Genomic DNA, 11289 nt, shown 5'->3' with positions numbered 1-11289 from the left:
ATGCCCACTTCCGTTGTAAGTACTTTAAGATCAAAAGCAGTCTTTAGTAAAGCAAACCTTGAACCGCTTTAGATGGATAAGGTCATAATGCTGGAGAGTCAGTGTGGAAAGTTTAACAGAAGCTATCTTTCCAATATTACGCTGTTTGTAAAAAATGCCCGGATAAATCTTGAACTGTACTTGCTAAGGGATTTGGTCCCCGGTGTGACAATGGATATGGAGTTCCTTATCAGCATGCAGAACTCCAATAAATATCAGAAAATCTTTCAATACTCTCTGGACATGTGCAGCATGCTGGCTCGAAAGAGGAATAACATCTTCAAAAGGTGGTTCGCTACCTTCTTCGATGCCGGTAACTTTAAAACGTACTGCCCGGTAGAGCCAAACGTTTACTACCTAAGGAACTACAATTACAACACTCTTTACATCCCAAAGTTTCTGTATGCAGGCAAGTACCGGGTGAAGTTTGACATGAACCAGTTAAGAAATAACAATAGAATCAGAGATTTCGTGGTGGGCTGTGTCTTTGTGGTTGAAATAAAGTAAGCGATGAGTGATTTCCATAATTTTACAAGTTGCCATCAATTAAAATTAGTTTAGTCTGGCTGGTGGCTGGATGGAAATTTAGTTTAAGCATCATTACACGCTCGACATCAGCATGGACATGTTGAAAGTATACGCTCTTGGCCTCCTGCTTTTAGCTCACGAATTGGGGATCACAAATGCAGTGAGTATTGATTAGAAAAAGGTTTACCAAATCGTTATAATAATTGTTTTCTCTTTGTTGTACAGTCCTCACTTATTTTCCAGGCAGGGAAGTGCAAATTCAGCAGAACGCACTTCCAGAACTTTACACTGGAACTTAAGAACAATACATTGTATATGGACATGACAACTTTAAAGACGGTCCACCGGGGCCTCAAGGTCCTCCTCGACACCCAGATCAGCCTCGACAAAGGCAAAAGCTACCAACGCCTCTTCGCCCACATTCTGGACACCTGTGCCGTGGTTTCCTCGGTGAGATCCAACATGTTCAAGAGCTGGTTCGATAGCATGCTGAAGCACGGAAACTTTATGGTCAACTGCCCCGTTCCCGCGGGTCACTACTTTCTGCATGACTGGCAGCTGGACTCGCAGTTGGTCCCGCACTACTTGCTTCCAGGGGATTACTGCATCAGTGCTCACTTCTTCTATGGCAAGCATAAGTCAAAGCAGGAGGACTTTTTTCTGGACTTGGACGTCTATGCTCTGCTCAAAGCTAGCTAGTGTCCAATCGATTTACGTTTTGAAATAAAGCGAAAGCAAATGGCCAGTTCTGAAACATTGCGTTCCGAGGTGCGCCATTTCGAAGTAATTTAAAATCTATTAGGGCATTCAGCTCGCGTGCAATAGAGTAACAGGGGCGCCATTGAGAGCAGACTGTCATTGCACTCGGACCCCGATCGGAAGTACCAATGCTGAAAGTAGTTATTATCCTATTCGGAGTACTCTTGTCGTGGGCAGAGGTAAGAGGTCCCAAGAAGGACGATCCTAGATAATAAATCTGATAAATCTGCACCCTGCAGTCCAGTTCGGTGAGCCTAACTCGCGTCCAGTGCGAGAAGAACTCCAAATTCTTTAGAACCCTGAACGTCACGTCAGTGAACAGCACAATCTTCGCGGACATCGAGTTGGTCCAGGCCCTAAAGGCCGGCTTCCGAGGTCACGTTGACGTGCAGCTGCGTCTCAGCAATGCCAAGAAGTTCCAGAGCCTGGTCCAAACCGACACCGACTACTGTGAGCTGCTCTCGACCCTCAAGGACTCGCTCTTCCGGCGGTGGGTCAAGAGCGTTACCAAGAACAGCAATTTTATGGAGAACTGCCCGGTTCCGGAGGGGCACTACTACCTCAGGGGCTGGCACATCGACATGGGTCTGGTGCCCTCCTACCTGCTGAGTGGCGACTACCGCCTGAGGGCCTTGGTCTACTACGGGAAGTATCGCACCAAGAAGCAGCTGTTTCTTGTCCAGTGCATGGTGGAGGCAACAATGCTTCACAAATAGCTACGAGTCTAGCCCTATTTGTGCGAGAGTAATTATATTATTTAACTGCTTGGCCGATCAATCACTCCTTCACGTAACTTGAAGCGAACAACAAGCCCATTAAATGGCTTAATTGCAATACCAAAAAACCGGTTGTTAGTGAAAATGTTCGCGTTGACATCATCACGCGATGTTCCACGCTAGACTTGCACCCATTGTTCTGGGCTGGGTCGTTTTAACTGCTGCCCCACGGCAATGCGTGGTAAGTCTGTGAGTTCCTTTCAAGAAGGTTTTTTTGAGAATTTGCTTACTAGGCCCCCAGAATGACTTTCAAGGCCGGTGACTGCAGGTACGACAGATCGGTTTTCTCCAACTTTACTATCCAGATTATTAAAAGCAAAGTGATGATGGACATGATCCTGGTCACCACCTTGCGGCAGGGGCTGAAGGCGCACTTGAGCTTCGAGTTCCGCCTTTCCAAGGGCAAGCCATACCAGAGTGTTTACCAGCACGACATGAACTACTGTGCCCTCATCAAGGGTTCCCAGGAGTCGATCTATCGGCGATGGTTCACGTCCATGTTGAAAGTGGGCAACTTCGCAACGAGCTGCCCCATAAAAGGGGGCTACTATTATATGCATGGCTGGACCCTGGATGCGAACTATGTGCCCTCCTTTCTCTACCTGGGTGACTACCGAATTGGCGGATCGTTCTTCTATGGCCGGTTCAAGAAGCACTTGGACAATCCCCTACTGGAGTGCAGTGTGGAAGCCGTGCTGAACTGAAGCTGTAAGGGGCCGTGGCGGTGAACGATCACGAGGTGTACAATTGGATAGTCAGGCTCCAATAGGCTGGATAATTAATATATTACGCAAACACGAAAACATTTTTTTAGCAGTTCTCTTGCCTTTGTGATCAGAAATGGCTCGGCCCATGTGGATCTTGCAGCTAGTAGGGCTGGAGATACAGTTTTGCCTGGCAATATTTCTGTTTTCTGTTAGAGCGGTAAGAGGACCGGTAGTCACTTTTTGCGGTGGGTTATCAAGAGATCCAACTTGCTTCTCCCAGGAACGCAGCATCAAGTTCATAGCCGGCGAGAGCAGGTTCAACCGGGACTATTTTGAAAACTTCACATTTACCATCCGTAATGACAAGATCTTCCTGGACATGTACTTGCGAAAGCCACTGCTCAGAGGATGGAGGGCCAGGTTGGACTTCAGGACACGAGTGGGAAACTCGAAGAGCTTTCAGAGCCTCTTCTCGACCAACGTCGACGTCTGCAACATTGTGAACGCGGCCAAGATCAACCTGTTCAAGAAGTGGTACAAGAACCTGCTCAAGTATGGCAACTTCCTGCGCCAGTGTCCCCTGAACGCGAGCCACTACTACCTGAGGGGCTGGCAGTTCGGGGAGGGCTTGGTGCCACCGTTCATAGCGAGTGGGGCGTACCGATTGGAGACCTACAACTTTTATGGAAAGTACAAGGGGAAAGACGAGGACTTCATAATGAGTTGCACGGCCGATGCTGTTATACATATCTGATGCACTGAAGCCGGTGGCTAATGGTTTGGAAATAAACACATCATGCTCGCGACCGTAGTTTGTAATTCGTTTAGAGGGCTTTCAGTGGAGTTTCATCGTGGGCACTGAAATGTGGAAATTGCTTGTCTGGTCCGTTCTTATTCAACTGGCTTCCCAAATCGATCTCGCCGAGGGGGTAAGTCCGCCACCAACCCCAGTAGAATCTCGCTGGAATGACTTTCTTTCAGGAACGCAGTGTACAGTTCCTCACCGGCAATTGTAGCTATAATCGCAAGTACTTTAGGAACTACTCAATGACCATAGTTAACAACATGATGAATATGGACATGTACCTGAACAGGCCCATCCAGAGGGGCTTCAAGGCCCACATCGACATCCTGCTGCGTCTGGCTAACGCCAAAAGCTTTCAGTCCCTCTTCAACCAGAAGACCGACGTGTGCGCCACAACATCGAGTGTGAAGAACAGCCTCTTTAAGAGCTGGTTCAAGGATATGAGCAAGAACAGTAACTTTATGTACAACTGCCCAGTGGAGGTGGGTCATTACTACATGCACCAGTGGCGCATGGGGAGCTCTATGACCCACAAGTTTCTCATCCCTGGGGAATACCGCGGCAAGCTCACCTTCTTCTACGGCAAGTACGGGACTAAATCGTTCGAGGAGACTCTGAGTCTGACGATCGACGCGATCCTATCCAACTAGGCTCATACGAATACAGTTAATGGCTGTCCGATCAGTACCATTGTTAACAAAGTTTTGCAGAGTGCCAACACTCCCGCCTCCCTATGCAAATAAGAACTAAGCCAAAAACAAGATAAAACGCTGTAGTCGAGTGCCCGTTTATCAGCAATCAAACTTAAGTAGTTTTTCATTTTACATACTTTACATTTTTACCCTTTTCTCATTGAACTACTGGCGACGTCTTGGTCGTAAGCTTATCCTTCTACCTAGTTACTTCCGACAAGTACAATATGTCTTAAAAATATCGGCTCTGCTTTTATGCCGATTATTAATATAAAAGCTATATTATATGACTTAAATATAAATCCCGTTACTGGGAAAGTATAAGAATATATTTTATTCTTTGGAAAATATGCAACATATCACTTTTGGCTCTTTAAAATTCTCTAAAACCGAATAAGAACGAGACAGCTCTTAAATTAACTCTGGGTAAGTGCGAGACAGCAATATTAGATAATCTCCAAAATATATATAAAATTCAAAAACCAAGTGTGATATCTCGCTTTCTATACAGAATTGAAAACGAATTTTATCAAAATAACTACCATATATTATCAAATTTTTTCTGTAAAGGGATTCTTGCGCAGCGCATTTATTTATTTAACATCTAATACTTTCCGTTTAGTCTTGGTTTTTTTCGGTCGATTGGTATTGATGAGACAAGTACAGTTTAATTTTTTTTGCGGTATCTAACAAACTGTTATATAAACTAACTAGCTGTTATAGCTTTCGAGATCACCACCCAGAAGAACTTTACCAGAGCGCGGGTTTTTGGAACGGGTTCATTACAAATTTTGTTCATCCTAATATTCGTTCAATATTTTTCTTATTTTAAGAACATTTAACAATAACATATTTAATAACATGAACTGGTGGAATTTGTACAAGCATTGAAAATATAATAATTATTTCACAAAAAGAAGAAGATTTTTTAATGACAAATATGACAACAATCGACGTAAAACGTTGTTCTTAAAAAGATAAAATTAATTACCAAATTTCCAGGAGCGACAAAAAACCGAAACCTAAGCGGGATGTGTACTCGATGCAATGATGATGTTAACAGCTTCCGCACTCACGCAGAGATAATCGAATCGTTAGTGCCTCCTTGACACTGCTCAGGAGCGTCTGCAACGGGTGATAGCAGCAATTTCATGGCGAGAAATAATAATATCCAGAATATCCTGAACAAGGCTGCAACATGTTGCACGGCGAAACGTTTGCGTTGATTATCGATGCAGCACAGGAGCAGAAGAAGACATTGGAGCATTCAATTTAGCTCAAATGTCCTTGGTGTCACACTGGGATCGCAGATGTCGCATGCAGCAAAAGAAACTGCAAAGGCAACAAGGGAGAAAGGATACGTTAGACATCGTCTGCCAACGGCCTGCATAACATGTTGGGAGCCTTTGACTTTATTGCTTCCTAATTGCCGCTCGATGGCTTTTGTGTTTCTGCGTCCTCGGCCTTCTTCCTTGGTGGTCCGGCCATAATGTGCTTTTACACACTGGCGCATCCAACGTGATTTGCCCCAGGCCCTCATGCTCGCCAATTTGCTCGGAGTCCCGCTGGTATAATTATAGGTTGTGCGGTGATGATTGCGTCCCTCTACAGCGCATCCCCTGGATATGCTCCACCCACATGCGTCTCCTGGTCCTGACAACGCCGGCAGGCATGTCGGATGAGTAATGAGTGTGGGCCAGGGAACGAGTGAAAGTCAGGTGAGCTTTGCCTAATTAGTTCAAGCGCCCACCCAGCCATGTAATTGGGGGCCTTTGAAATAGCCAAAGAATGGCTTGCATATGATTCAATTTATAGAAAACCAATCGGGTTGGGGACGAGCTTATAAGTCTGGGAGACCACGGCGAACCCCTTGCAAATCAATTTCACGGCAAACAAACATTAAGCGTTATTTAACACAAAGCACGGCAACTGCGACAAGTATAATGATGGCAATTTCCTTGAGTACACGACGCCTCTTCTTCAGTTATCCGCTGCTGCCCGCCTTTCCCCCAGTTTCCCCGGCATTTGTTTCAAAGGAGCTCCGACTGCACTGGTCTGGCGTTTGTTCTTCCCGGCTCCGACAAAATACAAGAAATTGCTCTCTGCCCCCCACTCCAGCGGCGGAAGTGCAATTGATGGCAAATACGACGAGGAAAGCCATCCTTGGCATCCTTGGGAGCGCGTGCGAACGTGTCGAGAGGAGCCGGACCAAGGACGAGCCGGGGAGTCGGGCAACTTGTCGCTGGAAAAATACTTTGTGCCCAAACTATTATTGACAGTGTTTAAATTATTTTGTGGGGTGCGCACTCGTATAAATCGCAGCTTGCAGCGCGGCCAGCCACGTTCCGGGCTCAAATCTGTGTCCGCATCCGGGTCCTCGTTGGAGGACTCATTAATTTATTTATGCGAAATGCACGTGCAACGATTTACTCGATTGGAAGTGAGAAATTGTGTTAGCCAGTGGAGATTTGAGCTCTTCAATGATTCATTGCTTTTTAATGTGACCAGTTGCGCCGGCTTGCAGCGCCCCTCCACGCAGACCGATTCCCAGTCGCTTCATTTTGATGTCGATGTAGAAGACGGTGTCTGTCAAATTGACGCTGTTCCAGTCTCGCACATAGACGTTGGAGTCTATACGGAGGCTGCCCGAGCGAATGAACCGCGGAATGGTCTCCTTCTCCGATCGGATGTTGCACATGTAGTAGTTGCCCTGTAAGGGGACATTGAAGTGAGGTCCGGCGGTTCGATTAGAAGCGGTGGCGTACCTCCTTGAGGGGGCAGCTTCGCGGCATGTTGGACTGCCGCAGAATGTTGTTCAGCCAAAAGTTGATCAGGCTGTTGCCCTTGCCCCTGCCCATCACCTGGCACAGATTCACATTGTAGGTAAAGACGTCTCTGTAGGAGTCTGCGCCCTTGGACAACCGCTGCCCCATTGTGGCCCTCAGCCAAATGTCCGCCGTGATGTTCCGCGCGAAGTTAAGGGTGAAGTTTATCGTAGTGTGGTCCTGACTGATCGCTGCCTCGTACAGCGAAACGTACTTGCTGTTGTAGCCGGTGACGACCCTCCGGAAGAGCAGGAAGTTCAGGGACTGAGAGGGTCATTATAGAACGCGGTGCGGATGTGCGCCATATCTCACCTTATGACCTGCAAGCAAGCTGCAGGCTGAACAGAGGACCAGCCCCAGAAGGAGAGCTCTGCGGATCGCCAACATTGTCCGCTGTGGACCCCTACGCACCTGATTGAACTCGCACCTGATACACTCGTTTTGGTGCTGGCGGACCCATTAAAACCCCATCAGTTTCCCATTTGCGGAACACCGCATCTTGATCTGCTTGTGGGGAAAAATCGATATCGGGGAAGGTCCGTGCCTTGCTGATGAAGCCGGAGATCCACTCAGGTGGCCTCTCAGCGTAATTAAATTGCGGAATTATTCAGAGTTGGCCCAACCGAGTCGGTTCTCCCCATCGCTGCCGCCCTTATAATTTGTTAGGGCTGACGCTAAAAATATGATAAATTACCGCTTAACTTGCAGCTGCAGTTGCCCGCCCGACAAGGCAACATAAATTCAAAAGGAGCCGCTATTTGCTGCTAACCAAATCTTAATTATAAATCTAAAGGAAGCACTTGCAACCGAAAAAAGGACGAGAAATTACCGCAAGCGCAGTGCGCCGAAGGGTGGGTGGGCCGTGTGGTGCGGGTGGAGGGGCTCGGAGTAAAATGATGATTTAATAGAATGGTCTGCGGGCACCGCCAGCTGGCTGCCGTGTCCTGCCGGCTGAGCCGAATGAATGGGACCCGTGGAGCTGTGGGAGGAGCAGGCGGAAATGACTCCATAAGCTGCTGCAACCATAAACCGGAAGTTAACAGACTTTCGCTGATGTGGCACTTTCGTGGCGCTGCTGCAGGACACCAGGACTCTGAACGGACATCGGGCACCAGCACACCAGCACACCAGCGCACCAGAGCACGCGGACTCAGGCGACACGCTCGGCGGGCAGTCTGCGAAATTGTGACAGCGCATGGCCGCAGGATAATCAAATAATTTTTTCTCTGCCTCCTCCTATCCTGTTCTTCGCCGAAGTCCTCGCTTTTTTGCGAATTTTCTCTGGAACAGCCCCGGCTGGCTCGTTAAATTATTGTTGCAACATTGCCACAAAATGCTAATTGCCGCATACGATACGATCGAGGCGACTCGGTTCTCCGCCTGGTTCGCTTTTGGGACCGGCGAACTTTCCCGAACTGCGACTGTCATTGATTTTGCCCCATTCTGACAGTTTCCATTTTCTCTGCTGCTTTTTGTGCTGCTGCTCGGCGCTTACCGCCGTCTGTCAAAGGCCGGCAAATTGCATTGGCTTACACATTAATAAATCACCCTCAAATGTCGGGCAAAAGTTTTCCCATCGGGCCTGAGGTGCGTCTGTTAGGTGGCCCTTTGAACTGCGAAGTTCTTTAAACTGCAGTTGATACCCGATAGTCAGCCCTCTTCAGGAAGTGTTTTTTCGGCTATTGACAATATTCATCATTTTGCGACACAACGATTGGGAATTGTACGCTCAATTTTATGTGCAAATGTTCACGCGCGAAGGAGTTCGAACAACAAGGATAATTGCAAATGATTCGGAAGAGCTACATGAAGCGCACTGCAAATTAGGGTCATTTGGGGAGTTAATCCCGTGTTGTGCCGTGTACATTGGCCTCATCCACATGGATGCCGACGCCTGACAGCGGGCGGAGAGCATGAAATAAACCGATTGGAGGACTGCGAATAGCTGTCATCAATCCGTTGCCCGCTCACTTCCACTTGGGAACATTCTTAAACTCGGAGCGGTCCTGAATGGATTGCCAGCAGGTCGCCTGCTGCTCGGAGTGAAGACGATGATTTGAATTGTGATTAAAATGCAGCGTATAATTTCTGGCTCCCACCCCCAGCTCCCAGTTCCTGGTTCCTGTTCACTGGGTGTCTGAGTCGCTGTCTCCGAGTTGGCAGCATGTGCGCCCGAGAACCGGGAGCCCCAGAAGAAGTTTTGTGCCTCGCTTCACACTTTGTCTGACTGTGCACAAATTCCTCGGAGAAGAATGCGGCGGCGTGGCGCGGGAAGTTGAAGAAAAATTGCAAAAACCGCAACTCGTGTCGACTTGATGTTAGAATAATGAAGAGGCAAAACTTTTGCGCAAGGCATGTAATTTTTCGCAGTGACAGCCGGCCGTTGCCCCATCCCCATCCCGATCCCCATCCCACTCCCGTTCTCCCAGGACCCCTAGCTCCCCACCGGAACCGGAAGTTGTCATTCGTTTTGTGCATTTGTTAAAAAGTTACAGCTGAAACAGGGAAAAACGCAGAAAACAATGCCACAACAGAGCGAAACAAGCTGCATGGAAACTGCTGTCGCAGGATCTCACTTGCCCGTGCTGCAGTGCTGCCTTTCTTAATTTTCCTTAGGCTAGGCCTAACACTTGGACGGACCCTGGCCACCCAACCCCCCGCATAAATCACGGCGGGCCGAGCCCAGACAGACCAAGAGTCAGAGGCCGAGAGGCCGCGTAATAAATGCGAACAATGACACAATTGATTGGCCAATTACGTGCGCTTCGGGGTGATTATGACGTTACGTACCGTTAGCCGACGCACACCAGCCCATTCGAACTGCACGGACGTGGAACAGCGGGTGGGTCGGACTGCCGGAGTCCTGGGGTCCGGGGTCCGGGATCCGGGGTCCTGGGGGTAGGGCCTGTCATGCCTGGCTAAATTTACACAATTAAATGCGTGAAATTCGTTTGAATAATTGAGCAATTTTTCGGACACTGTGTGGCGACGGGGGATCAATGGGGGTGGGGTAACTTTAAAGGGGCATTGCTTTAAGGCCGCCGAGGTGGGCCAACTAAGGCAATGATTAATTAAATCGGCAGGGCATATGGGATTTTTTGGACGGTGCAATAAAATATGCAACCGAAACTCAACTGGCGCGAGATAAAGTTGCCTTGAATCGAAGTCTGCGCCAGGGAAAAACCCGAGAATGGCAACTTTATGGCCAGTGGTCGAGAGCCGGGAGAAAGCCGCAGCTAATTTATTTGCAGGCCGGGCCATTTATGCGACACAGCAACACGGCCAGGACCGGAGGAGCAGCAGCGGGTCCGAACACTTCATTGTGCAGTGGCTCGTTTAAAACGCTGATTCAGTTTCATCATTAACCAGATTAATATGGCAGGCGAAGCCTCTGACAGCCCTCGGATCTGAGGACCCCGGTCGCGAACTCCGAACCCGTAACCCCTTCTCGGTGGCAATCGATGCGGATGCGGATGCGGCGAGCCATGTTCTAGTCGTTGCCAGCCAACGATGGCCATGTGGTCGTCCATTGCAGGGCACTTGAAGTTTATCGCTGTGCAGGGCGGCGCCACGCGGCGTATGCGCAATATTGGAGGACATGAATTTTTATGCGCCTCCAGTGTGTGCGCAGTGATCGGTGGCTGGCGGAGGGGATGTTGGCTAATTTGTTCGTCACATTACGCCGGCTAATTGCGCGTGGAAATGGATATGGCTTAGTCCATCGCTGATGGTGGCCGCAATGGAAGCTCAATTTGGACTTCATCGATGGCACAGCTTATCGTACGGGCGATGAGTTACCCACTCTCTGCCGGTTATGGATCCCGATCCATCCACTCACTTCCATCACTTGCCGCCCTGATTGCAATTGCAGGATATTTCCTGCTGCTTACTTTTCGGCTGCGACCCAAGCCAACAGTTTATTTAGTGTCTCTGGCAGCAGCCGCGTGGAATTGTGATAATATTTGCCAGGAAAAGTATTTACATTTGACTCAAAGTTGGGCGCCGAGGCAGTGGGCGTTGCTTGGTAGGCGTCTCGGGGAGGAAAGGGGCTTGAAAGGCGGTGAATGCCAAGGGAGCCGAAGGAGTTAGCCCTGTCTGCCGCGCAATCACAGTTTTCGACATTTTGCGAAATTGTATCGGCGTCGAAGTTTTCTTTGC

The 11289-nt window shown here is 48.6% G+C and overlaps 7 protein-coding genes across 7 annotated transcripts; 6 read left to right on the top strand and 1 right to left on the bottom strand.

Moving 5' to 3' along the window:
- Positions 1-546, top strand: LOC108030726 (uncharacterized). The gene is made up of 2 exons (XM_017103768.1): positions 1-15; positions 73-546. Exons 1-2 carry the CDS (start codon positions 1-3, stop codon positions 544-546), a joined length of 489 nt encoding a protein of 162 aa, XP_016959257.1.
- Positions 547-616: 70 nt separating this feature from the next.
- On the top strand, positions 617-1266 carry LOC108030784 (uncharacterized). Its single transcript, XM_017103836.1, is given in 2 exon segments — positions 617-727; positions 811-1266. Coding segments are annotated over 2 exon segments (567 nt in total).
- Positions 1267-1454: 188 nt separating this feature from the next.
- LOC108030725 (uncharacterized) lies at positions 1455-2042 on the top strand. The gene is made up of 2 exons (XM_017103766.1): positions 1455-1505; positions 1566-2042. Exons 1-2 carry the CDS (start codon positions 1455-1457, stop codon positions 2040-2042), a joined length of 528 nt encoding a protein of 175 aa, XP_016959255.1.
- A 169-nt stretch (positions 2043-2211) lies between these two features.
- On the top strand, positions 2212-2806 carry LOC108030724 (uncharacterized). The gene is made up of 2 exons (XM_017103765.1): positions 2212-2283; positions 2336-2806. Exons 1-2 carry the CDS (start codon positions 2212-2214, stop codon positions 2804-2806), a joined length of 543 nt encoding a protein of 180 aa, XP_016959254.1.
- Positions 2807-2942: 136 nt separating this feature from the next.
- Positions 2943-3563, top strand: LOC108030785 (uncharacterized). Its single transcript, XM_017103837.1, has 2 exons — positions 2943-3026; positions 3090-3563. The coding sequence occupies exons 1-2, from the start codon at positions 2943-2945 to the stop codon at positions 3561-3563; spliced, it is 558 nt and encodes a 185-aa protein (XP_016959326.1).
- A 109-nt stretch (positions 3564-3672) lies between these two features.
- On the top strand, positions 3673-4264 carry LOC108030723 (uncharacterized). The gene is made up of 2 exons (XM_017103764.1): positions 3673-3738; positions 3791-4264. The coding sequence occupies exons 1-2, from the start codon at positions 3673-3675 to the stop codon at positions 4262-4264; spliced, it is 540 nt and encodes a 179-aa protein (XP_016959253.1).
- Positions 4265-6791: 2527 nt separating this feature from the next.
- Positions 6792-7518, bottom strand: LOC108030721 (uncharacterized). The gene is made up of 3 exons (XM_017103763.1): positions 7444-7518; positions 7072-7395; positions 6792-7016 (listed from the first exon to the last, which is right to left on the bottom strand). Exons 1-3 carry the CDS (start codon positions 7516-7518, stop codon positions 6792-6794), a joined length of 624 nt encoding a protein of 207 aa, XP_016959252.1.
- Positions 7519-11289: the final 3771 nt, after the last annotated feature.

Source organism: Drosophila biarmipes, chromosome 3L, assembly GCF_025231255.1.
Source record: "Drosophila biarmipes strain raj3 chromosome 3L, RU_DBia_V1.1, whole genome shotgun sequence".
Classification (NCBI taxonomy): domain Eukaryota; kingdom Metazoa; phylum Arthropoda; class Insecta; order Diptera; family Drosophilidae; genus Drosophila; species Drosophila biarmipes.
Note: the sequence above shows the minus strand (reverse complement) of the source record. Positions and strands in the feature narration are given on the sequence as shown.